Below are 27,118 nucleotides of genomic sequence, written 5' to 3' on the forward strand. Positions count from 1 at the left end.
AAAACTAATAATTATTGTCTGCTACACTTTCAGAGTATTGAAAAATATCTTATATACATTTTTGAGTGCATGTGTTCAATTTATAAGGTGAAGTAGTTGCCCCATATCTGCCAATTATTGATTAAAATTGAGAATCGAAATGGGGAACGTGTCAAAAAGACAACAAGCAGACCAAATAGCAGACAACAGTCGAAGGCTACCAATGGGTCTTCAATGCAGCGAGGAACTCCCGCACCCGGAGGCGTTCTTCAGCTGGCCCATAAACAGAAATGTATACTAGTTCAGTGATAATGGACGTCATACTAAACTCTGAAATATACACAAGAAACTAATATAAAAACTCATACAAGACTAACAAAGGCCAGAGGTTCCTGACCTGGGACATGCGCAAAAATGCAGCGGTTTAAAAATGTTATTGAGATCTCAGCCCTCCCCCTATACCTCTAGCCAATGTAGAAAAAAAAACTCACATAGAAAACTCAGTTCAAAAGAAGTCCCGAGTCCAATGTCAGAAAAGGTAACAAAAGAAACTAAACAAAATGACAATGAAACGTTAGGAATGATTTTTCGAACATTTGAAGTTTTCACTGCTGTTTTGAATCAAAAAAAGGTACCTTTTATCTAGAAATTAATTGTACTCTTTGAAATTTACAACCTATTTTAAGAATAATTACCGATTTATTGAAAACAAAAATTGAAAATGAAAATGAGGACTGTGTCAAAGAGACAACCCAAGCAGAAAACACGCAAAAGTCCACCAATGGGTCCTCAACATAGCGATAAAATCCGGCACCCAATTCATTCATTCATTTATTGTAAATGAACTAATTTATAAAAATTAAAAAATATATAAAACAACATACACGACTAGCTAAAGGTAGAGGCACCTGATTATGAACAGGCGCAAAAATGTTTTGTTAGATCACAACCTTCCCCCTTTACCCACATCCAATATAGAATAAACAAACATATCAAAACACGAACAATAAAAGTCAGGTTAAAAGAAGTCCGAGGCCTCAGAGTCCGAGGCCGACGTTAGAATAAGTCACAGAAGAACTAAGTAAAATGGAGATGATACATAAATTAACAAAGGGCTACTAGCAGTTACTGACATGCCAGCTCCAGATCTCAATTAAACTGATTGAAAGATTATGTCTTCGTCATATGAAATCAAGCGCTATCCTTCCCGTTAGGTGTTTAGTATCATACCATTATAAAATATATGAGAAGAACATAACCCGTACCATTTCAACAACTAGTTTTAGAATATTTCAGATGCAAAGACCATGTTTTATACTTTAGCAGAAGACGAACAGAATTTTTATTCTAATCCTGTTTGTAATATTTTTAGCAAATCCAATTTGCATTACACAATTCAGTATACTAGTACATACGATCGACTATAATCAAGTTTTTTTTTTAAATCATCCCAGGTCCGAAAAGTTATCACTCGTTACCACTCATCATTGTTTTAGCTGCTAATCAAAGATGGAGTCGTACTGTTAGTTGTACTTGAGACAAAAGCGTCGCGGAAATATTGAAAAGACGAACGGACGGACGGTTGATAAGATGAACGCCTGTTTGCATAATAACGTTAAATATTCAATAGTGTTATTGTGTTGCGAAAGCGTGGTATTTAACATTTTTGTTCAAATTGAATCGAACTATCATTGAAATGGTTAACTTGCTACGCATCATCGACTAGAAGTTTTAAAGCGTTTTGAGGAATATACTTCCTTATGCAGTAAAATGGAATTCTTGGTTTCGATAGCATTATTCTTGATTTTGATACATGGTTTGTATTTATTTACAAATTATAATTGCATACACCGAATATAAACAATTACATTCTTTCGACCAATTCAGTATTAATGCAATTCTTTCCAAGATGTTCGTGCATCCCATCATAATCTCAGACTTTCGAATATTAAAGGAATTTGTTGCTCTGATTATATTTTAACGTTCTGCAATTTAGAGTATTCTGCGTTACAACAATGATACTATGTAGGAATATTAATCTGTTCTTTAATTCTGCTAGCTATTCCTGTCCATTCTTGACCTTTGCGCTTTACATATGCATGATCAAATATTTTTTCGGAGTAGTCTTTATACGTTTGTAATCGATGCTTAGTTCTTCCATATATATTCTGATAGCTTGATCGAATTTTCCCTGTGTCTATGTTTGAGGCCCTTTTTAAAACTATCAATGTCTTTTTTTCTCTTTTGTTAACATTTCGTTCGTGTAGACTTTTATTTTTGATTAATTTTACCGTCTAATGGCGGTGGATATATCGATGGATATACAAACGTATATGTCTTTGTTGGCTAATTTTAATCGGTACTCTATTGTCTATGGTGTTTTAAATAACGTTTTGAACGCTTGCCACATGACTCCAACAGTTCTATGATGTTAAAGTTGCATTGAAATTGGTCAAGTTTTCTTTTATCTTCTGTATTTCTGCTCTCTTCCAATTCGTTGGTTAAATGGTTTGTATGCCAATCTGATAGGACGATATCATGGTCAATGTTTCATATTAATTTAATAGTTTGACGACTTATCACCCTAAATAACACATACAAAAATATTATTTTTGCAAGTTGTGCAATTTTCAGATCGACTTGTTAAGTTTGTCGTCAAAAACGTTTAGTAACAAATTGCAAGTGTAACACACCTACTCGTAACTCATTAAAAATGTATTTTACTTTAGCCACATGAGTTTATTTTTAGCTTTGTGAATTCTTGTTGGTATTAGATTTATATCTCCTAAACATAAAAAAAACAAGATTAGAATCTGAAGCGAGATGATGTATCAAATATTTTTGCTTTATACGTTCAAAACAAAATAGTCAACTCAAACATACCTAAACATAAACAAGTGTAATCTACTTTCTCTTGTCGATGAAAATATAGCTCATTTTAAAAGTTGTTTCCCAAAATCAAATAAATGATTTCGAAAAATCAATATTTATTCGTTCTAAGGATTTTTTTTCGGCGAAATTGATACTTATGCACAAAAAAATCCACTTGTGTTTGTACCTGTCACAATTGACTGTTTTGTGAAAACGTCTTTAATTTTCAAGTTTACAGATAGTATTATATAAATCATTAGAGTTGATAAAATTGCGACAAGATAGATGTCACTAGAATTAAAATTACGCATCTCAAGCATAAATTGCATTATTTGTGTGTGTATTTTTGAAATCGTAATAACAATCTTGCATTTTTGTCCAGTGTGCAACACTCTCTTAAAGAGAAATTATTGGTGTAAATGGATAAAATATCTATTCTATCGGTTTTTAATGCACAATAGATATTATACTATAAGCTCACAATCTTACATATACTATCATTTGAAAGCTACCTGCTCCCTAAGTATGAATGTATAGACTCTAACGAAGAACCTATAAACATAGGCTATACAATAAACTTCTGCTGTGCGCTCCAACAAAAATTGGGATCTTCAACAGGAAGATCTGGTGGTGTAGGAGGTGGGTCAAATGCGCCAATCATCGAGTGTCCAATTATGTTCCTACAGGGAATATATTTTTATTAACTTTGTATATAGATTTCGGTAATCAAAACTATACATGAATGTCAACTGTAAATTTATTTTTCTATATACAAAATCATTTATGGCTTAAAATACAAGGTCTTTCTACAAGCTAGTTTAAATTTGATGCATGTCGAAGTGTATCTTGTGGGCATTTAACTGTATGGTATACATATGTTCACATACTGAAATTATTTGACGTACATATTGAAACATATTATGATTTAGAATCACGAAATTAACTTTACCTTGAACGTCGGAGAATACATATACAAATTGAAATAACTCATATTTTCGTCAAATAATTACTTTGACCTGACTATATCATGTGTTGATTTTTACCTTTACGTATTCTTCAAACAAATTTTAAAATTGTCAATACAATTGGTATATTTAAAATGACAACTTGGTATTGTTAGAATTGATGAATGGGTGATCGTTCATGCATTTATAGTTTACATTGATTCTGTCCTTTTACTTCACCCGATCTTTAATACTGAGGTGCATATTTCAACTTATCTTGCTACAGAGAGAGAGAGCATCATATGAAATGAATATGCATCTATTTACAAAACATATGTATACAATACACATGATACAGTGGTTTCAAAACAATATAAATTTTTGCCAGGATAACTCAAATGTTTTTTTACCCACTTTAGGAACTTGCGTTATCTTTTTAGCTCTGACTTTTTGTTTAATTTGCTCAACAGTTTTCTAAACTTTGGTGTATTAGCATGATTAACATGATTCTAATAGTATTTTTGCAAGGTATAATCTTCTACTGGCGTTAAAAGTGGACATTCTAGAAGATAATCGAATTCGTTTCCAATGCTACCAATATAACAAAGACGACTTATTCTATCATTTCTTTTCACATTATTCCACCCCTGTCTCTATTGGGAGTCTGGTTTGTGGTTCTATATCTACATTAAATGATACTTCCGTTTGGTTCGAGGATACCAAAATATTTTTCAAAATTTAAATTCTAAATGTCCTAATTGTATTGTCAATACCCATGCTACATCATTCTGTAAACACCACATGTTTCTAAACCTCCATGACAAATATGTTGTTTTCCCTCAGATGTGCTTTTTTGAATTTCAAACAAAGATGAAGAACTTGATCTGTATTAGATATCTGAACTACACGAGTGTCCTTATGAACAACGTCATATTGCTGGGTCTTCCAAGTACTTCACGAAACCTTCTAAATCATTATCATCAATATTATCAGCTATCAAAGCCAGGCATCAAAATTATTGTGCAAATGCCTATCCTAGAAGTGGCGTGAATCATATGTGGATAAAAAATATTCCAACGGTCTTTTAGAGTACTAACAATCTAAATAAACTAATCATAGATACCTAGATTGAAATATTGTATTTGCGCCAGACGCATGTTTCGTCTCATCTGAGACTCTTTCATCTTGCAATAGTATTCAAACATTTGACCTTTTCTACACTTTACACAAGTACTCCACACTCAAAGCTTTAATACAAATTGAAAGAATTGGTATCGCTCTTGATAGCACAAAAAAGAATGGCGAACGTAGCTACAAGTATCTCGTCTTAAGGCAGGATAAATCCTACTCTGATTCAAACAAAAATTCTTTGACACTGACATTATCCAGATGCTTGATTTATTGATTGACAACACGTTTGGCGGACGTGTTTTTCAACAAACTATCAGCATTCCCATAGGAACCATCTGTGTTTCTAGTCTTGCCAACTTGTTCCTTTATTCTTTTGAAGATGACGTCATACAGGAACACGTTAGAAAGGGGAAAAGAAGTTATCAGTACCCTTTAACCTTTACTTTCCGCTATAGAGATGATGTTCTCTCACTAAATAATTCAAAATTAAAACTTTACAACAAAAAGAGATTATTTCAGCTTCCCCAATGTTAACTTTATACTTTTTTAGCAACATTCCCGCAACGCCTGCTTATGGAGTGAAATCATCTTCTAATTGATATGATATTCCCGGGCTTGTATTTTCTATTACGATTTCTTAACTGAGGGTTGCTGCTCAAAAGAACACTATTAAACCATTAATTCCAAATAGTGAAGTTGAAGTCATCCCTTCGTAAATTTTAGGGACGCAATCACAAGTAGGTTGACCGTAATAGATTACTAGTATCCGTTTCACAAAAGATACCGGATATGTTCCTAATGTCGTTAACACAATCCCGTCCACTTTCCACGAATATGACCTACCGAACTAGACTTAGTACCGTTTTATTTTTATCATGGGTAACATGACGGGTGCCCATTTGGAACAAGATATGTTTACATTTACTTGAGCATTTGAGAACTACCCAAGTTTTTTGTAGGGTTCTAGTTGCTAAGTCTTTAGTTTTCTATGTTGTGTTTTGTGTACTATTGTTTGTCGGTTTGTCTTTGTCTTTCAAATGAATCTTCTGATGTTGAACTAGTGAAAAAAAAAACTAAAACATAATTGTTATTTCGTTGTAACATAATATTCATTCATTCTTGCACATCTACTAGTGTGAAAAATATGCTTTGATTTATGCAGGGCTTTTGAAGTACATGTATGTATTATCATTAAGTTAGGTTATCCAAAAATGTTTTACATGTATTTTGTAATTTAGAGAGTCAACACCATATGTACATAATCTCTTGTTGTATTGAAAGAATGTTCATATAATTATTCATTATTGAATATTTTAGCTATACCAAAGGTCCAAACACAAGACGGAGGTAAGAGCTCAATTTATATACAGGTAGTGAAAAGTAAAACAAAAATCCTTAATTCGATTAATGCTTTTTTTGTGCTACTGTTTAACCTATCATACTGATATTGTTTTAATACAATCTTTACTTAGACTTAGCCTTTTTATAGACAGCCTTTATGTATAAGATATACACCTCTGATATATGAGGGGCCTTATCCCCGAAACATCTCATTTTCATAGAAATAAAAAAAATGATATTCACCTTTTCCCTCGATCTAAAAGACAATTAGTTTTGCTAAATTTAAAACAGAAAACGGGTTATTATTTCAAATATTTAAGATGCAGCAACACCTTCTGAAGATGTTTTGTAGTTTTGGATTTGGATAGAGATCTTAATTGTGTCTATTTTTCTGTAATAAAATTGATAGTTTATCACAGCTTATATATGGCAATATGAATTCCTGTAGTATCTTCTCTTTGTCTGGTTTAATTGAAACAAATCTGATCTTTTCGCTGATAAATGATAACATTTCTGGTACCTTTTGTTAGCTATAATTCGTGTGTTTCTCTGTCCTTAATTACTCCCATTTATTTGAATTGTAGTCCTGTCATGTAAAGTTGTCATTTTAATGTTACGTTTAACATTGCCATTAAAGCGGAAGGTTTGGCATGCCACAACACCAGGTTGAACCCACCATTTTTTTCTTAACATGTCTTGTACAAAGTCAGGAAAACTTCCATTGTTATATTATAGTTCGTTTATGTGTGTGTTACATTTTAATATTGTGTTGCTGATGTGTCATAGTTCTCCTCTAATATTTGATGCGTTTCCCTCAGTTTTAGTTTGTAACCCGGATTTGTTTTTTTCTCAATAGATTTATGAATTTCGAACAGTGGTATACTTTATCTATGTAAATTGTCATATACAATTTAGCTTTATGATAGTTATACTGCTTGTAAAATTATCCATTAATCACAAAGTGCTCTAGAAACGTCTTAGCTGCTTAATATTTATTGAGTATGATATCACAGGAGTATGGTATATAGTACATGTGCATAATTAGGATGAATTACGAATGTTTTTTGTATTTCATTTTGTTCATTGAAAATGTATTGAGGACCAAATTTGTAAGGGCCTCAAAAACATCATATCATGTGTAAATTTTGAATGCTCGTGTATGATCCAAACGGGTAAATATGAATGATGTAATGGTATATGGTGAAATTGTGTATGAGTGTACGGTCTATATGGCGTGTTGAGGTTTACATCATTCAAGGAATTTAAAACATGGTTGTTGTTTGCTTTGATTTCTCGTTTAGATTGAATTAGAAACGAATATAACCTCTTTCGCCTGATGATGAAATAAGTATGTCTATATATTTTATATTACATTTTCCTTTTACAGAACTGGGTCTATTCTCTGTTGTATTGATTTGATATCGTGTATCATTTAACCAATTGAAACCTATAAAATAAGAGTATCCCAAAATAAAGTAAAATAATTAAATTAACAAATACTTCTGAAAAATAAATAAATAAAATCTTACAATAATTAATGAAAATGCGAGCTTTCGATACCGTTTCAGAAAATATGAAATTGAGTTTTCTTCTTCAATGTGATACGCCGTGTTTCACATTTGAAGAAGGATAGCTCTTATCAACTGACACATCTGATTGCTATCCAAATTATAATCCGAAGACATATTGTTCAAAGTTTTATTTTTTAAAAGTTTCCTCTTGTCATATTCAATTAATTAAGATTGCTCATTCGCATCTCTTTAGTTTCGAGATTGTTTGGATTTAAACTTTTTGTTCTCCCTTGACCCAGTACAAATAAATTTATAATCCTGTCTGACAATGTAGCCCTTTATAAACAGTTATAAAGTGCTAATTTCAATTTTAAGTGTCGCGTTTATTTTGTAGATCAGGTATCAATTAGAGTAGATCCCTTAAATGGAACTGCTATTTACGGAGATCTTCATTACAGTATTTCATGTTTTATAACTGGATCTTCTGCCAAATTTTCGTTTTGGTCAAAGAGTTCGATCAATGGTGATACAACAACATCAACAAAATTACTTTTAGGAAACAAATACACCGTTTTTATATCTTTTAATGGTGCTGTGACATTAACTATCACCAACATTGTGGAAGAGGACGAGCAGGACTACTTCTGTAATGCAAACATTGGTATAGGGTTAACATTACAGACACCATCAAGGCTAATTGTCAATGGAGGTACGTTTTGAGTATGTGTAGAATATGGAGTATATGAGATTTATCTTAAAGTTGGTGTAGTAAAACTTATCTGATAATTCAATATATAAAGAGATAATGAATAAAAATAAGAAAGGCTTTCTATTGAGAGATTTACTTAGCTTAAAACCAAGTCTTATCCCCCATTTGGTACCTAGGAAAATGCCTCTACGAAGTTAGGAATATGACAGTTCTTATTCATTCGGTCGATGTGTTTGAACTTTTGATTTTTACATTTGCTAAAGAACTTCCAGTTTAGAATTTGCCTGAAGTTCGGTATTATTGTTATTTTATTTTTTTACAAATGTGTCCAACCTTATCATTCATGATAAGATACATGTCAAATTGGAAGTCAGTGACGCAGTTTCGTTCATATATGCTGTTATGAATAAAGTAGACATATGTTTACCGCATTATTTTATTTTTGAAATTGTATTTGTATGACCATAATTCTTTTGTGTCCTTGTGAGATATTTTTCCTTATGATCAAAAACAAACGCATTCATTCTTGTTCAGTACCGAATTTATTAAGCCAGATGTCATATTTGGAGCAAACTTTGTTAAACCTTCCTATATATCACCTGCAATCACCACGGTGTTTAGTGCAGGTCTTTTTGTGGATTTTTCAGTTATCTGTCTGCTTTTAAGCTAAACTGGTGAAATAGACCAATTGAGCTGTTTTTATCACTTGGTGTCTGTCGTCCGTCGTCATCTATCATTCTTATCTTTGTTTCCGTCATCCGTCGACGTCATCGTCCGTTAACCTTTACAAACCTTTTCCTCTTCAATTAAGATTGCTAATCGAAATGCAGTCGACTGCTTATAAGAGTTATTGTTCTTTGATGATGATGTTGAATATTTGTCCGTTGCTGCCTCATATCTTAAAAATTATAATATGTAGATAGAACCTTTTATTTGATAGGCAAAATGTCCAGCAAGACAATATCTACAATTCAGACAACATAGAGGAAATCAGTATATATCTAAGAGTTATAAACCTTTAATTTATATTTTGACTATTTTGTTTTCTGTTTTGCCTAGCTTATATGATAAAAGATATAAAAGATAAATACACTTTTAATTGACACATTCACATTTGCATTATCAATTTTACTTTTAATCGCAAAAAAAAACCAATCAGCAAAGCAAGATGTACTAACAAGTCTAATTTTGCCGATATAATAAGTATACTCTCAGTATTTGTGTAAGAGAGTGCTTTTAGATGAGGATTTGGTTTACCCCCTTTTATGCGTTGGGCAAAACTTAAGAAACTAAAGAAAGTTAAAATTATCAGCAAAATAAGAGATCAACAAAGCAGAGATTTTTGCTATTATTTCTGTTCTCGTCGATGTTTGTTGAATATGCACATAAAACCAAGATGAGGAACACAAGCTCTTTATATTCCTTTTTTATGTGTTGTAGATTGTTAATTGTTACATAGTTTTTTATTTTCATAAACGTATGAATTTTGATTGTTCTGATGTTTTTCACTTCTTTTCCTCTTTTGCCGGGAGTCGTCGTTCTATCGCAATTTGTATACACATTGCACAAAGTACAATTATCATAGATAAATAATGCAAAGAAAATCAGAATAAAAAAAAAAAAAACAAAAACCCCAAAGAAGTCGGAAACACCTTAAAGATATGAATGCTTTATTCACTAGCGTTTGTATTAAATTGTATTTGTTTGATAAAGAATTTTACTTTCGTTCTACATAAATACCTAAGACTTGAGTGCTACACCTTTAATGTGTGTATATTTAGTTAACTATCATAGACCTCAAAGATAAGGAGATGCAATATGAAAACTTTTAAGATAGATATCCGCCATATGAAATAAAGTGGATGTAAGTAATTGTATTGCCTTCAACAAGAAAAAAAATCCATACCGTATAGTCGGCTATAAAAGCTCATAACACGAAAAATATGAAATACAATTACGAAAAGTTGTGGTGTTATCTATGATAAAAACAATTGTTAGAATTAGCAAATATGACACATAGGAACAAACGACAAGTACTAAAATACAGGCTCCTGATTTGGGATCGACACATACAGAATGTGTCGGGGGTAAAACAATCTTTCTGAGTGCTCGACCCTCTCCTAGTCTGGAACATTGTTTAACAGCACAATAAAAGAACAAAACTAAAATTTATCTAAAATAATAATCCTGGATTTACTCCTTCATTTTTGATCAAATATATAAATTCATTGAGAGAACAGATTTTATGCCAGATTAAACTATTATTATGTGCTTTTTTTCTTGGGGATATATTAATCAGAGAATCCATTATCCTTGGACCTTATAACTTACTGGGAACAATATCATCTGCAAGAGATATATTCAATGATTGATGTTATAACTATTGTTATAGTAGTGGCAAGTCTGTTGACTCGTTTGATTATCAAAATGGGAAAGAAACTTGAAAAGTCACTCTAAGTGTCTTGGATCAATAGACAGTACATGCAACTTTCGATTTTTGATAGCATATTTGACTGTTAATAACGTTTTTATTTTGTAAAATAAACGTTTTATAAAATTGTTGATTTTTACGCATTTCGCACATGTTATGCATTTATTCTAAATGGAAAAATCTTATATTCGGAGATTTCAGTTTGATGAACTGTATGTATAATTTCCTTGTTTTTGGTTATACCTTTATTACTAACAGGACTGACATGGTGCATACTGTCTTTTCAGGTCTATCAACTGTTGTTATTTCTCCATCCGATGCTGATGTCCTCCAGGGACAATCTCAATTTATCACATGTATTGTAACTGGACAACCAGCAGCTACAACAATAAGATGGTATTTTACACCAACTGGTTCTGTGCTACAAAACACATTAAGCATGGGAAATACTGCCAAATACTCTGGTGGTAACACTCAGACTCCTTCGTTAACAGTACTGAACTTCCAATTATCTGATAGTGGATACTATGCGTGTTCTGCGACAAATGCTGTTGGAACAAGTATCAGTACAAATTGTTCTCTTAGATTCATTAGTAAGTGTATATCTATTGACGTTTTCTATTACTTTAATTCAAATATTGATTGCAGTACAAAAAGAAATATTGAGAGTGCTACATGGCAGATTTAAAATTTAGAATATGTTTCCAAGATTCAAAAACAGAATATATATCATTTTTTACATGAATAATGTTTAATAGCTATATCAAGTATCTAGGAATGCATAAAACCATTTTCTAACATCACAGACAAAATTAAATCGTGCAAAATGGCCACACAAAATTATTGTCAACTTTAAATGAGGGACTTGATTTCTTAGCAATGCCAAAACCTTATCTCAATAGTGAATTATAGTGATATATGAAATGAACTAACCATAAATATTTAACATTCTATATTTGCAAAGAGATCTATTAAGTAGATACCAAAAGGGACAATAATCTAAATGTCTAAAAGACCATTAATACATTTACCACACATATTCAACTATTTAAATAACAGCTAACAAATTACTCCAAAGAAACTTGTACTAAAGAAATACGCACCCAGCCAACTTGATAGTTCGTGAATGATAAACAGTTCCTATTACTTTTGTGGTACCCGTCGTGTTGCTACTAGCAAATTATTTTTTCTATGTCTGTGATTAATCACTAACGTATAGTCAATGACAGGATAGCTGCTACATTGAATGAAACATATCAGTTGTCATCAGTAACACATATGTATAATAGCGTTCAACCGAAACACAAAAATTTACGAAACATTTTGGATTCGACAGCAATTGATGACGTCTTTGTTGTCTGAAAGTGCGACTGGCTTACTACCATTAAAGTTTGGAATATCTTGATAATTTTGTACAACTGTTGGGTCGAAACTAATGCGCATGAACATTTTTCTCTTTAGTATTATTCGTCCAGCACTCGTGTGGTGTCATTAGATATAATTTATGTCGCCTTGGTCTGCAAATTGATACCCATTATTATAAGTTTTGTCTATCCTCAAGAAGATATAGCGTTCGCAAGATCCGACAAACTTTCGTAAATTTTTGTATATTTTGTTTTTGTTGGAATTGGAATTTCAACATTGTTGACTGCAGAACCATTTATGAGCGTTTCTTAGAAAACAAGATTGATACTGGGAATTTGCTGTTGAACTCAGGAATTTTAAATAATTATCTATACATGAGAATTGTAACAAAATCTTTTTTGAAAAAAACCAGGTGTCCTTGATATAACTGCATCATTGCCAAAGCATTCAGCTATAGCAGGCGATTCTAAAGTTACCATATCCTGTACGATAAACGGCACACTACCAGCTGTTGAATGGGACTGGACAAAAGCGAAAGTAGATGGAGGCAATGTTGAAATAATAGCTCAGGGGACAAACAATGCTAAGAGACAAATTATGACTTCTGCTACAAATCCTAATTTAAATATATTTAGCATTACAGAAAACGATGAGGGTATTTATACATGCCGAGCAAACAACGGGGAGCGGCAGTTTATGAGTCGACCTGTCATACTAGAAGTTCTAGAAGGTAAAGTCGTTAGTACATCCATTTCAGATTTCACATCCGGTCTCTAGTGATAAATAAAGGTTCCGAAATATCATTGTAAAGGATATGCCTCCTTTTATCACATTTTATTTGAATCAGGAATTCACAGGGCATTATCAAAATGCTTCAAATTAAATTATATGAAGAAATTGAATATACATATATTTTTATTAAAAATACATAATTTATTTTTATTTATGTGTATTTATTAATGAACATACCTTTGAATTAACGAATAAATAAAATAGATATCCCCTGCAATCTGTTTTTATTTTTATCAAACACAAAGAAGATGAGAAGACAAAATTATAATTGAACAGTATGCTTGTTATGGCAGATATAGTATCTTACTTGTTTATTTATCTTTAATATCAAATCATTGCGCTCTATGTTTCTTACGGACCTTTTGTTTCAAAATATACATTTCATAATTTCACTGAAATTACTTTTAGAATTAAAACATCATCGTGTAAAAAGACAATTTTGAAACTCGTATACTGATACATGAGTTATACTGTAAATTCTGAAATTATTGCAAGGTTTTTATTATTGCGAAAAATACGACAGAGTTGTAAACACAATATTTTACACTCGTATTTGGAAATATTTTACATGAATTTAACATGAATTTGATGAAAATCGTAAAAAAATAATATCGCATTTAAGTCTAAAATAAAATCGCAATAATAAATGCACGCAATAATTTCTGATTTTACAGTATACGAATACGTTATACAACTATTTCTTACCAGTAGATCTTTTTTTGTTAAAAGCAGTGAAAATAAAGCGTAGGATACCATGAATACATTCAAACATATAAACTTTTAGAAAAACAATCAAGTACACAAAACATTCATAGAAAACAACTTAAAACAAAGCATCTCCAACCCTACATTTGACCGTGGTTTATTTATTTGTTTCAGAAGGTTAAGCAATTGGTAGATTGATAGGGCGTTTTAGTCTTGCTAAGTACTTTGATTGTTAGTGGTTACATATATACAATCAGATTGATTTCTCCGAATTTCGATATGTATCATATTTTGAAAATGACTGCAACTATTCAATGAAGAACTGTTTACCTTTTTTTTTTTGCTTTTATCAGGGGTATCTTTGTTACGCGACCGTTAGCCTCTTTTTTATTATATTTGTTTGCTTTTTTATGATATTGTAATTACTTGGCAAAGCCTCGAAGGCTAAATATAAAATTAAGAATGGAAATGGGGAATGTTTCAAAGAGACAACAACCCGACCATAGAACAGACAACAGCAGAACATCACCGACAGGTCTTCAATGCAGCGAGATATACCATATGTATCTTTTTAGTCAATAGTGGAAATGTAAACTAGAGGCTATGTTTTCATCGATATGGTCATCATATATAATTGTAAAATCAGTTAGAAAAAAAATTAATGTTGATTAATTATGATGATGAAGATGATGGAGGAGGAGGAGGAGGAGGAGGATCTACAACGTTGATTTAAAGTTCTAACAGAAATCATTGATTTCTTTTAGCATCTATCAGGACAGCTTCAGGTGAACCTGAAATAAGTAGGCCATCAATAATTACGATACCAACAATTGCATATCTGTCATGCAGTTCTACAGGAGGAAATCCACCACCATCTGTAATTTGGTTTAGAGATGATATTGCAATTTCTTCTGGTACTAATACATCTACTAGTGGTAATACTACAACAACATCATTAATTCTTAAAAGATTTGATGAGGATGATTTTGAGGTATATGAATGTCAGGCAGCAAATGGCTTCCTCCAGAGACCACTTGTAAAGACAACATATCTTACGTTTAACAGTATGTATTGTCATTAACTTGAACAAGGTATGTTTTTATCTTAAAATTGGGGTCATTTGTATGCTTCTGAGACAACCGTGTCGCCCCGCACTAGTATTATTGCACAGTAACATAATGACGGGATGTATACGTATAGAGCCACGTCATATGTATCAAATAAACATAAAAAGGCATATAGAAAAAGCACATTAGCAAAAATGAAAGACAAGAATACAAAAAAAGATGTAGAAAAATAACAAAATGAGGGATTAATGAGTACAAAGTCACGTCTAATAGATATCACTAAAACAGACTAAACAGTAAAAGTAATATACATAAAGACAAATAAAAGAATAATATAACACGTTATTAAGACGACGAACAACGTTCGTACCCAGAATCTATATTTCAAGAACATCAATAAGAAACTCCAGTATACTGATAACTTGTTCCCCTGTGTAGCATGTCTTACCTTTTTATTCACTTTTCATAAAATATAAAGTATGGTATTCTAAAGTTCTAAAGTAATAAATTTAAAGCGTATACTACCTTTTTTTATGTTGAAAAGCATTGTGGATTATTTCTGTTAGCCGATACTTCAATTTCAAATAGAAAATGGTGGTATACAGGGTCGAAAAATCAAAAGTTTTGAATTTCAGACAAAGACCGAGATTTAAAATTATTCAGAAGTTCTTTAGAGTTTTATTTAGAATCCGCTTATGGTTTACACCACTACGCAAGTAAACAGTGTCACAGTATTTCTGAAGACTATCTATTTTTGTGAAGCTTATGTATCTAATACAAACGAGGTAAGCCCTACGATTTGTTGTTTAATGTAATGATCATTGAAGCCACGAAGGACTTATGAATCGCCAAAATCTCTTCCTTCTCAAATGATATGTTTGTGTATGTGGGATAACACGAGTGCTAATTTATTCCTAATTTTATCCTGGAAATTGGCAGTTGTGGTCTCTTATGTCTTAATCAATTTTCTGTGGAATGGAATTTAAACTTATCTTAGGTATTTTTTTCTAAACGTAAGATAATTTAAAACTGCATTGTTGATGTAGCTAAAATGTACTGAACACGTCTAAATTTATGTATATTTGATCTAAAATGATCATATCGAGCATAGTTTATTGTAAAATTTATACACATGCACTTCCGTGGAAAATACACTATGTATCAAAACATCTATTTGGAATGAAAAGATAAAAAAAAATAGGCTATTTCAAAAGTGCTATTTTGCTGAAAAAAAGACGTTTTAATCCTTATTGCCAATATCTTTAATAAAACTCAATAATATAAATAATGATGTTTAACAGAAGAATGTCTTCCGTGCATCTGATTGATGTTATGTGTTAGAATTATTATACATTTTGATTTCGGAATTCAAGGGCCAAAAGGGTGACAAAACATTGCTCGTGTCATTGTTCAACACATTCGTCTCGAATGTTCCACTTTTATAAATCGTATATATTCGACGTCATTTTATCTGTATGGCATCATTATTGTCTTACTGTCAATAATGACGCAGGTAGACAGCAGGTAGATCTGTGTCTTTCTGTTGTTGGGATATACAAGTACCCCCATTCTGTGTAGTAAATGTATTTGTATCCATCTGATGAGTTAAGCCTTTTTCAACTGATTTTTAGCTCACCTGGCCTAAAAGGCCAAGTGAGCTTTTCTCATCACTTGGCGTCCGGCGTCCGTCGTCGTCCGTCGTCCGTCGTCGTCCGTCGTCCGTCGTCCGTCGTCGTCGTTAACTTTTACAAAAATCTTCTCCTCTGAAACTACTGGGCCAAATTAAACCAAACTTGGCCACAATCATCATTGGGGTATCTAGTTTAAAAAATGTGTCCGGTGACTCGACCAACCATCCAAGATGGCCGCCATGGCTAAAAATAGAACATAGGGGTAAAATGCAGTTTTTGGCTTATAACTCAAAAACCAAAGCATTTAGAGCAAATCTGACAAAGGGTACAATTGTTAAACAGGTGAAGATCTATCTGCCCTGAAATTTTCAGATGAATCGGATAACCCGTTGTTGGGTTGCTGCCCCTGAATTAGTAATTTTAAGGAAATTTTGCTGTTTTTGGTTATTATCTTGAATATTATTATAGATAGAGATAAACAGTAAACAGCAATAATGTTCAGCAAAGTAAGATTTACAAATAAGTCAACATGACTGAAATGGTCAGTTGACCCCTTTAGGAGTTATTGCCCTTTATAGTCAATTTTTAACCATTTTTCGTAAATCTTAGTAATATTTTACAAAAATCTTCTCCTCTGAAACTACTGGGCCAAATTAATCCAAACTTGGCCACAATCATCTTTTAGGTTAGTAGTTTGAAAAATGTGTCTGGTGACCCGGCCATCAAACCAAGATGGCCGCCATGGCTAAAAATAGAACATGGGGTAAAATGCAGTTTTTGGCTTATAACTCAAAACCCAAAGCATTTAGAGCAAATCTGACATGGGGTAAAATTGTTTATCAGTTCAAGATCTATCTGCCCTGAAATTTTCAGATGAATCAGACAACCCGTTGTTGGGTTGCTGGCCCTGAATTAGTAATTTTAAGGAAATTTTGCTCTTTTTGGTTATTATCTTGAATATTATTATAGATAGAGATAAACTATAAACAGCAATAATGTTCAGCAAAGTAAGATTTACAAATAAGTCAACATGACTAAAATGGTCAGTTGACCCTTTAGGAGTTATTGCCCTTTATAGTAAATTTTTAACCATTTTTCGTAAATCTTAGTAATCTTTTACAAAAATCTTCTCCTCTGAAACTACTTGGCCAAATTAATCCAAACTTGGCCACAATCATCTTTTGGGTTAGTAGTTTGAAAAATGTGTCCGGTGACCCGGCCATCCAACCAAGATGGCCACCATGGCTAAAAATAGAACATGGGGTAAAATGCAGTTTTTGGCTTATAACTCAAAACCCAAAGCATTTAGAGCAAATCTGACATGGAGTAAAATTGTTTATCAGGTCAACATTTATCTGCTCTGAAATTTTTAGATGAATCAGACAACCCGTTGTTGGGTTGCTGACCCTGGATTGTTAGTTTTAAGGAAATTTTGCTGTTTTCGGTCATTATCTTGAATATTATTATTGATAGAGATAAACTGTAAACAACAATAATGTTCAGCAAAGTAAGATTTACAAATAAGTCAACATGACCGAAATGGTCAATTGACCCCCTTAGGAGTTATTGTTCTTTATAGTCAATTTTTAACAATTTTCATAAAATTTGTAAATTTTTACTAACATTTTCCACTGAAACTAATGGGCCAAGTTCATTATAGATAGAGATAATTTTAAGCAGCAAGAATGTTCAGTAAAGTAAGATGTACAAACACATCACCATCACCAAAACACAATTTTGTCATGAATCCATCTGCTTCCTTTAATATTCACATAGACCAAGGTGAGCGACACAGGCTCTTTAGAGCCTCTAGTTATAGTTCGTTCTTATGTTGTACTGTTACACCACTGTCTTAGGTTATGGGGAAGGTTTGGATCCCGTTAACATGTTTAACCCCCGCACCATTCTGTATGTATGTGCCTGTCCCAAGTCAGGAGCCTGTAATTTAGTGGTTGTCGTTAGTTTATGTGTTACATATTTTTTTGATTTTTGTTCATTTTTTGTACATAAAATAGGCCATTAGTTTTTATGGCCCCGCAACAAAGTTTTTTTTTACCCTTGTCCGTCATTCCGCCATTCCGTCATTCCGTCATTCTGTCATTCCGTCTTTCCGTCATTTCGCAACAAACCATTATATGGACTTTTTTCTAAACGCCTTCAGATTTTGGGCTGATTTTTGGTATGTGAGTTAAGCATGATGAGTTACAGATCAAGTTTAAGTTTCGTTCTGCTCCGCTACTTTTTGCCGAAATTACGGGCTTTGAACTTTGATAAATTCTTGAAAATCACAGTTATACGGTCCTTTTTTTCTAAACCCCTACATATATTAGACTGTGATTTAACCATGATGAGTTACAGATCAAGTTTAAGTCTCATTCCGCGCTGCTAATTTTTGCCGAAATACCCCCCCCCCCCCCAACCGACTTTGATAAATTCTTGAAAATCACAGTTATACGGTCTTTTTTTCTGAAACCCTTCAGATATTGGGCTGGTTTTTGGTATGTGAGTTAACCATTATGAGTTACAGATCAAGTTTAAGTTTTGTTCCGCTCTGCTTATTTTTGCCGAAATTACAGGCTTTGGACTATGATGAATTGTTGAAAATCACATTTATACAGACTTTTTTTCTAAACGCCTTCAAATATTGGGCTGATTTTGATATGTCAGTTAACCATGATGAGTTACAGATCAAGTTAAATGTTTGTTCCGCTCCGCTGGTTTTTGCCAAAATTAAGGGTTTATTACTTTGGAAATTGTTGAAAATCACAATTATACCACTTTTTTTTATTTACACTTCAGATTTTGAGCTGATTTTTGAAATGTGAGACTACCATCATGTTTGTGTCCACATGTGTTGTTGAAATTGCAGATTTTCCAACTTTTTGAGAGGGGGCCATTCGTGTCGCTTCGACACATCTAGTTCTCGTTTAAATTGTTTTACATCGTCATTTCGGGCCCTTTATAGCTGTCGTTACGATATGGACTTTGCTAATTGTTGAAGGGCGTACTATGATCTATAATTGTTAATTTCTGTGTCATTTGGTCTCTTGTGTAGAGTTGTATCATTGGCAATCATACCATATCTTCTTTGTTTTGTAATCAATCATTAATGAAACATGTAGTTAGACTAGAAAACCCAGCAGTTCGATAACATAGTATTGTAAACATATCAATTTTAACTTTTAAGATTCTTATCAAATGTACATCGGTTTTACAACTACTTTTCTTAAATAGAATTAGGCTACCCTCCTGATCAACCCATTATCGCAGGATCACACCTCTATGATTTAGGAGATATTATAACATTAGTATGTAGTACTACAGGAGGAACTCCTAAACCAACAGTAAATTGGCTGAGAGATGACAATATCATCACAAATGGTATAATGAGATCTGAACCCGGCGGAGTGATAACAACAAGTCTGAGATTTACTGCTGGTTTGGAAGACCACCTTGAAGTGTTTGAATGTCAAGCTGATAACGGCGTATTAAAGAGGCCTCTTTCATCGACAACATACATTGAATTATATTGTACGTATAAATTTGATCTGTTCATACGATGCTAATAAACATATATTATTTGAAAACACCAATTGTGTTGTACCAACTAACACTGTAATTATTTCAAATAGTAATACCGCCGCAGGTTCATTGTTGGTCCCATTTAACAAAGTGATATTAAACTTAGAAAATGTTGGTATCTGATTTTACTTCTAAAATAGTTATCAAAGGTACCAGGATTATATTTTAGTACGCCAGACGCGCGTTTCGTCTAAAGTAAACATGAGTCAATACGACATGTTGTAGAATTCTTACATTTTTAGGAGCCAGAATAATCCTTAAGTATGTTATCACTTCGAATGTGTTTTATTCCTGTTTGTAACATTTTAAGTAAATATGGATTTCATAGCAAATGATACATGATGCATAGCAGTACGGATTTACTCTGTAGATAAACACTGCTCTTTTGATGTCTTGTGTGATAAAATGAATTGTCTTCCTACTACATCTTTGAGATCGTAACCTCGATTGACTATTGCTTAACTTTTCAATTCTTTTTCTGGCTTTTAGTTGTAAGATCAGGTTATTGTGACTTTCACTTGAACTGATAACTATTGTAAAAAGTAATTTTATAAAATAGTTGGTAATATTGTGTATGTATTGAGATAATATATGTTTCATGTGTCACAGACTGTCTTGTCATTTTAGTTGCACCAAAAGTGCCGATCCTTAATGGACCTACCAACCTAATCTCTGGAACCTCGGGAAAATGGACTTGCTCTTCAATGAATGGGTATCCTCCTCCGTCAATTTCCATGAGGATCCAAGACCGTCATTACACAAACGATCTTATCATTCTGCAGTCTTATGATGTTATTGATAGAAGTTATACAGTAACGGGAACATTAGACTTGGTTCCATCGTCTGACAAAAATGGACAAAATCTGTGTTGTGATGTTACTCATCTTTTCAATAAGAAAGTACCCCAATCAGTGTGTATACAGTTGACAATTAACGGTATGTTGTTTAAATCAATTAGAAATAAGCATATAAAAAAAATAATGAAAACTTTTGGTAACATTTACTAAATACATTTAATTCATGATTCCGTTTGTTTCAAGACTCATGTTTATTTACAGCGGGTTTCAACTTTAACTCTTTTATTATTTTGTATTTTTAAAACAAAACTTTATGTATCAACATCATGTGAATGTTGAAAACAAATATCTGCATTTGAAATTGGAAAATTTGGCAATTTTAAGACAAACAGAAAGACATTTTTGCTGATTTGATGTTTTTTTTTATTAGAATGTGCCCACCTAGTATGAAATAATACAATGATTTAAATATTTGATAAGAAAATCGATTTTCAGTTTTAGTTCAGCAAACCGAAGTTATATGCAACATTATATCAAAATTAGTGACATAGTCAATTTAGTTTAACTTTACCTTTATTAAACATGAGATTTTTTTCCTGGTGTTTACAGGTTCTAAATTTTCTTTAATATTACAATTATAATCAATATATCAATTGCTTTAACTTTATTTTTTTTAAATTTTTCTTGTGAAATTTTTAATCATTGCCTTGGAAAAGTTTCTTTTAATTTGCAAAATTCTGACATGCAGTGATTTTTTTCATTTTGATTTATTGTAAAATATTTTTGTTTCTATAGTACCATTTTAATCAAAACAGTCATTTACATAAATATTGTTTCTATTTATCTAGGTTGGAAAAAGGCATTTGTTAATATATCTTAATGAAATGTTTCCCCCAAATAATTTATCGACGAATAGATTTAAAGTTTTGTTTGGATGCTGATCTTTTTATCAATATTCAAATAAAATTCAGACAGTTTCTTTAAATCTGGAATATAATCGATCTTATCAATGTTCATATAAAAGATACAGAAATCTTTACCAAACTTGAAATAAAAAAAAGTATAATTTTCCGTTGTTTAGATCTCCAGTAATTAATCTTTTGATCCACCCAATTTTGATAGATTCCATGTATTTATTTGTGTTCATTATTTTTAAATTGCAATCGTGTTGTTCAAAACTGTTGCACTATTACATGTATCGAAACTGTTCGTTTAACCTGTTCTCGTTAACTTTTGAAGATCTTATAACAACTTATAACTTTCTTTCAGATGAGGAAAAACAGAACATCATTGTGTACGTGGTTATAGGACTTGTAGCGTTATTGCTGCTCTTCGTATTAATCATTGCAATAGTTTGTTACAGAAATGGTAAGGCTAAGCTAACAAGAAAAATAATCCCCAAGCGCTATACATGCTGATGACTTTATAATTTTAAGTATCCACAAAATTTTCTGATAGGATTTTTCGCACATATTTGTTTGTACATATTACATCAATTATTTGATTGTTTTATAATAAATCAAAGGCACAGTTTTCTTTTCTCTCCAAACATTATTAAGTATTATAGGACAGTGATTTTGAATGAATGATAACGGAAATTTCACTTGTTACTGTTCATGTTTCCGCATGTCCTTTCGTCACACTTTGTTTTTTGAATTAAGACTCTTCAAACAGTAATTTCCCACCAACTACAGGCAATAAATCGTTTTTACAACATTTGGTAATTTCAAATGATACTATTGAGGGCCCTCATGGGTTTTTGATTATGTGATTACTTGGCCGTTTTTTTAATGATTATTTGATTATTAAGCCAAATATTTCATGATTATTTGATTACCTAGGACTGTATTTTTAGTTTATGATTTTTTGATTACTAAAGATAAGCAAATATTTAATGATTATGTGATTATATTGGCAAAAAAATGGTGATTATGTGATTACTAGGACCCCCCATGAGGGGCCTCACTATTATAAAGAAAGAGGAGCGAAAGATACCAGATGGACAGTCAAACTCGCAAATAAAAAATATAATTACATTGCTATGGTTAAAAAAAAAGACAAATAGATAAATAATAGTACACAAGACACTACACAAAAAACAAAAGGACTAAGCAACACGAACCCCAACAAAATATCCTCAAATAACCTCAAGGACTACATAAATACACACACTACTATTTAAAATAAGTGAAGATAGATAATAATTTCAGCCCAAAACTAAAGGAGAATGTGCAGACGAGGTATATACTAAAAAAAGACTGATTCTCGATTTTTTTTAGTTTAATTTCCCTTACGTTTATATATATATGTATATATACATATATTGATTCGATTTTACTGTTTTAAAAGCAGTAGTACATCTTACTAATGTTATTTTTAATGTAATATATATAAAAACTAATCAAATTCTCAAAAAGATTAATCAGTATTAGATAATATATGTTTGTGTTTAATAAAGGTATGTTTTGTTTTATTCTAGGATGTACAATAGGTCGAAGCAAAAAGGGAGGAAAACATGTAGAGTGAGTACAGACATTGAAAAGCTATATGTTAAACTGTTAAGAACTTTATTACATTGCTTTTAAAAATTCTTGAATTCAGTATCTTGTTGTTAAAAGCGACCCTATATAGAACGACCTCTTTACAGAGGTCTCTCCCTGTATGTTGGTCGTCAAATGATACAGGGATTGACCTGACGACATTGTGCTCTTCTTTGTTAGAGCTATACTTTGAGTTATAACATTTACCATAACCTTGCGGATACCTGTTTTTTTTTTTCTGTTGACTGTTTGTTATTTACAATAATTCATTTACAAACTCACACGTGTTACTTTCCTATTTAACTCATTTTTATAATATAATTGATTGATATACATTATAAAATATGCTGTTGAACAGTGTGGCAAATGATGAGGACTTGGGTGTCTTATTTTAGAAAAAAAAACAGTTTTACGCCTCAAATATTTTTCTTGTATGTTCTTTGAAGATTAAACTGTACAACTATTATGCCTGTTTAAAAAAGAATACTAGCAATAGAGATCTATATGACCTACAATTTAATAAACAATTTTAACAAAAATTAGGCTGTCGATACCAAACGGAAATTCAAAACTCACAAGTCAAAGATAAACTGACTTCTCAATAGCGAAATATGTAATACGACGAAAAGACACACTAAAAAAACACTACATAAAAAAATGGTATCTGACTTTTTTTAGAACTTTTAAAAGTCGATGCTCTCTAATTTGGTTTTTAGTTTACAGTCATTTTTTTACGAGCACATATGATGACAAACCTTACTATATTATACGCATAGTATATATGGCAATTGTTTTCATCAAGGTCCTAAAAAGGAAACGAGCTTCAGTGAGGATGTTTAATTGGTTGACTATAATTAATTAGCCTTTATATTTAAATCTTAAATCCTCGACATATATTTACATGAAGGTCCACCTGAATTGTTGAAATTAGCATTTAGTGGAGTAAAATTGATATCGTTGATTTTATGCATGCATACTCAGTTGTACGTATTTTACCATTCTATTTTAGCAGAAAATACGAATCACAACAGACAACGATTTCTAACCAGTATGAATCAACAGGTAAGCCAATTTCATAAATAATACAATCTTTATATCATAAAAAGAACGACACAGTAGACATATTATTTTAAGTTCTATGAAAAGTAAAATGCTGGCTACAGTAGTCCTTTCTTTGCATCTAGTTATAAAGTATGTGTCTTTTAAACAGACGAAATACACCAATGAAACATTTTAAATAATTTAATAAAAGAGAAACTGACAAATAAACCCATCATAGATACCAGGATTGAAATTTCATCATTTGCCCAAGACGCGAGTTTCGTCTACAAACACTCATCAGTGACACTCGATTAAAAAAAAAAATTTAAAGGCCAAATAAGTTACGAAGTTAAAAAGCATTGAGGACCAAACATTTCTAAAAGTGTTGCCAAATAAAGCGAATGTTTTCTATTCCTGAGGCAGAAAAACATTAATATTTCAAAAATTCAAACTGTTGTTAACAATTAATTTATAATTATGACCATATCAATGATAGCTCATGTCAACACAGATGTGTTAACTACTGGGCTGGCTAACACAAAATGCAAAGACAACACGCGGTACCGTTCCTCTGTTGAAACAGTTTTGCTGTAAACTTTAATTTCAGATATACTTCAAAAACGTTCACTATTTAGTTTTAATTACACCATAAAGATGTATTCTTTTGTCCTCCTTTATTATAGTATATAAAAACAAGATACATAAAAGTTCAACGTAATAAGAGTTTCTGTGCAAAAGAATACATACACGTATACATTTTTTGTTTCAGGTAATCGTGAACAGCGGAATCGTGACAGGTAGGTTGTTAATATAAAAGAAAAGACACAGGTAGAATGTATGAATGTTTAAATATTTAATCAATTGTTGGACGAACGACAAGGTAAAAACGTAAAAGCAAGGTTTCCAAAAATTCCAGTAAGTCATACTTTGAAAATTCAGGTTTTACTTGGTTTTACCGGGTAATACTTGACAAAGCTTTACAATATGAAAAATGGCTTAAACATAATTCAGTGATCAGTTAAAAATACAATACTAATAAAAGCCATAAAAGCGGGAAGCTTGGCTAGCCACAAAACCAGGTTCAACCCACCATTTTTTTTTAAATGTCCTGGACCAATTATAGAATGACAATAAACAGAACCGTTAAATGCCTTACGGTGGCCAATAATTCCTTATAGATCTACGTCATTTTAGTATCTGGTGGATAGTTGTATCATTATCAATTCTGTCCCATTTTACAATTTCATAAAGTATACAAATTGCGCTAAACTTGTAATCTCCTTATATTAATTTTTGGCGAAATGATTCTTAATATTTTTTTTCATAAACCGTACATATTTAGCAAATTTTATTAAACGTATACAATGATAGAGCTAACTTTTGTACCAATATTCCCGAACTAAATTTTTCATCGGTTTTGTACTTACACGAGGTACATCATAGGTCACATATAAGAAGCAGGATATGCTTACCCTTCTTGAGAACATGAGATCACGTCCGCTATATCAATCGTAAAAAAACCCAGCCCAACAATGGTATATCTATAAATCTTTGCTAGCAATTTTTTGTTCTTCATTAATCGGGATTCGAACTCATGCTACTGATATATCGTTGCACCAAATCGCGGTGCACTATGCCCGGCGCATTAGACCAATCGACCACGTAGGTTTGAAAGAATTCCAGATTTCGGTGGTTTAGTAATACCTTTGCTCGTCACTTTTTATCTTGCAAGGTAACACAAAAGGATATATCAAAGTTTTAAATTTTAGCAACAATTGAACGTCGTAAAAACAATTCGCTTGTAAAAGTTATTTGGTTGACAGTACTATATTTCTATTTAGCTCTTAGTAAAAGAATACAAATAAAAAATCGACATAAAAAATGCATATCCAGTAAATTATATTGATGATGTTTTTGATTTTCAGAGTTTATTATGGATTGGATCCAAATCAAAAAGAGGAGATGCGTGTTTATAACATACCACGAGAAGACGACGATTACAATCATTATATGACGATACCTGGGGATCTACATAATACTTACTTTCAACCTATCAGCGAAAGCTCGTAGTAGGCATGATATTCTAAATGACAACACATGAGATTTCAAGACATTCGCTAGATGTATACTTGGTATTTTGTAATACACGGACGAAATAAATTTTGAGCTATGTTTTTTTTATTCATACTTAATGAGATTCAACTTTGCAAGAGCTGCAAGTTAACATGATGTTTATATTTATATATTTATATATCTTGTTCCATAAAATGCATATCATTCTTTGTTCTTATACAGTTCTAATGTAGGCGACTGATACATGGCATTCACGTACATTGTTGTTCAATTCGTGTCAAAACTTATGTTAAAACATTGCACATGTTGCAATGGAGCTAATTAAGTGATGTTTTGTAAATAAAATGTTACATTTTCCTCCATACTTTAATGTCTGTGCATACATATTTTTGAAATAGAAGCGCCGTTTGAAATGATGATTTTTTTTCAGTCTTCTTTAAAAGTATTGTCAAAGCATAGAACAGACATAATATCAAAATAAAACTGATGTTTCCAGCTTTCGTTCTTCATTAGTGTATCATGTCCATCCTTATCAAGTTTTAGTAAGTTTGAAAAATGTCATGAAACATATAAAAATGCATTTATCTGAAATAAAAATACAATGAGTG

The 27,118-nt window shown here is 31.9% G+C and overlaps 1 protein-coding gene across 2 annotated transcripts; it reads left to right on the forward strand.

The window, feature by feature from the left end:
* Positions 1-1,738: 1,738 nt before the first annotated feature.
* LOC143058653 (neural cell adhesion molecule 2-like) lies at positions 1,739-27,118 on the forward strand. Of its 2 annotated transcripts, none has more exons than XM_076232116.1 (13): positions 1,739-1,795; positions 6,243-6,272; positions 8,172-8,486; positions 11,205-11,510; positions 12,695-13,012; positions 14,544-14,843; positions 19,712-20,008; positions 20,687-20,995; positions 22,126-22,224; positions 23,336-23,378; positions 24,406-24,458; positions 25,207-25,234; positions 26,363-27,118. In XM_076232116.1, exons 1-13 carry the CDS (start codon positions 1,750-1,752, stop codon positions 26,505-26,507), a joined length of 2,289 nt encoding a protein of 762 aa, XP_076088231.1. In that variant the 5' UTR covers positions 1,739-1,749; the 3' UTR covers positions 26,508-27,118. The 2 variants fall into 2 exon arrangements, with proteins under 2 accessions (XP_076088231.1, XP_076088233.1); XM_076232118.1 differs by having other exon boundaries at positions 24,409-24,458.

The sequence above is a fragment of the Mytilus galloprovincialis genome, chromosome 14 (genome assembly GCF_965363235.1).
Source record: "Mytilus galloprovincialis chromosome 14, xbMytGall1.hap1.1, whole genome shotgun sequence".
Lineage (NCBI taxonomy): Eukaryota > Metazoa > Mollusca > Bivalvia > Mytilida > Mytilidae > Mytilus > Mytilus galloprovincialis.

Coding starts and splice junctions, on each gene's coding strand:
- LOC143058653 (XM_076232116.1), top strand. CDS start 1,750: ATGGAATTCTTGGTTTCGATAGCATTATTCTTGATTTTGATACATG. Junction 14,844..19,711: donor AACATATCTTACGTTTAACA/GTATGTATTGTC, acceptor TTTCTTAAATAG/AATTAGGCTACCCTCCTGAT. Junction 22,225..23,335: donor AATAGTTTGTTACAGAAATG/GTAAGGCTAAGC, acceptor GTTTTATTCTAG/GATGTACAATAGGTCGAAGC.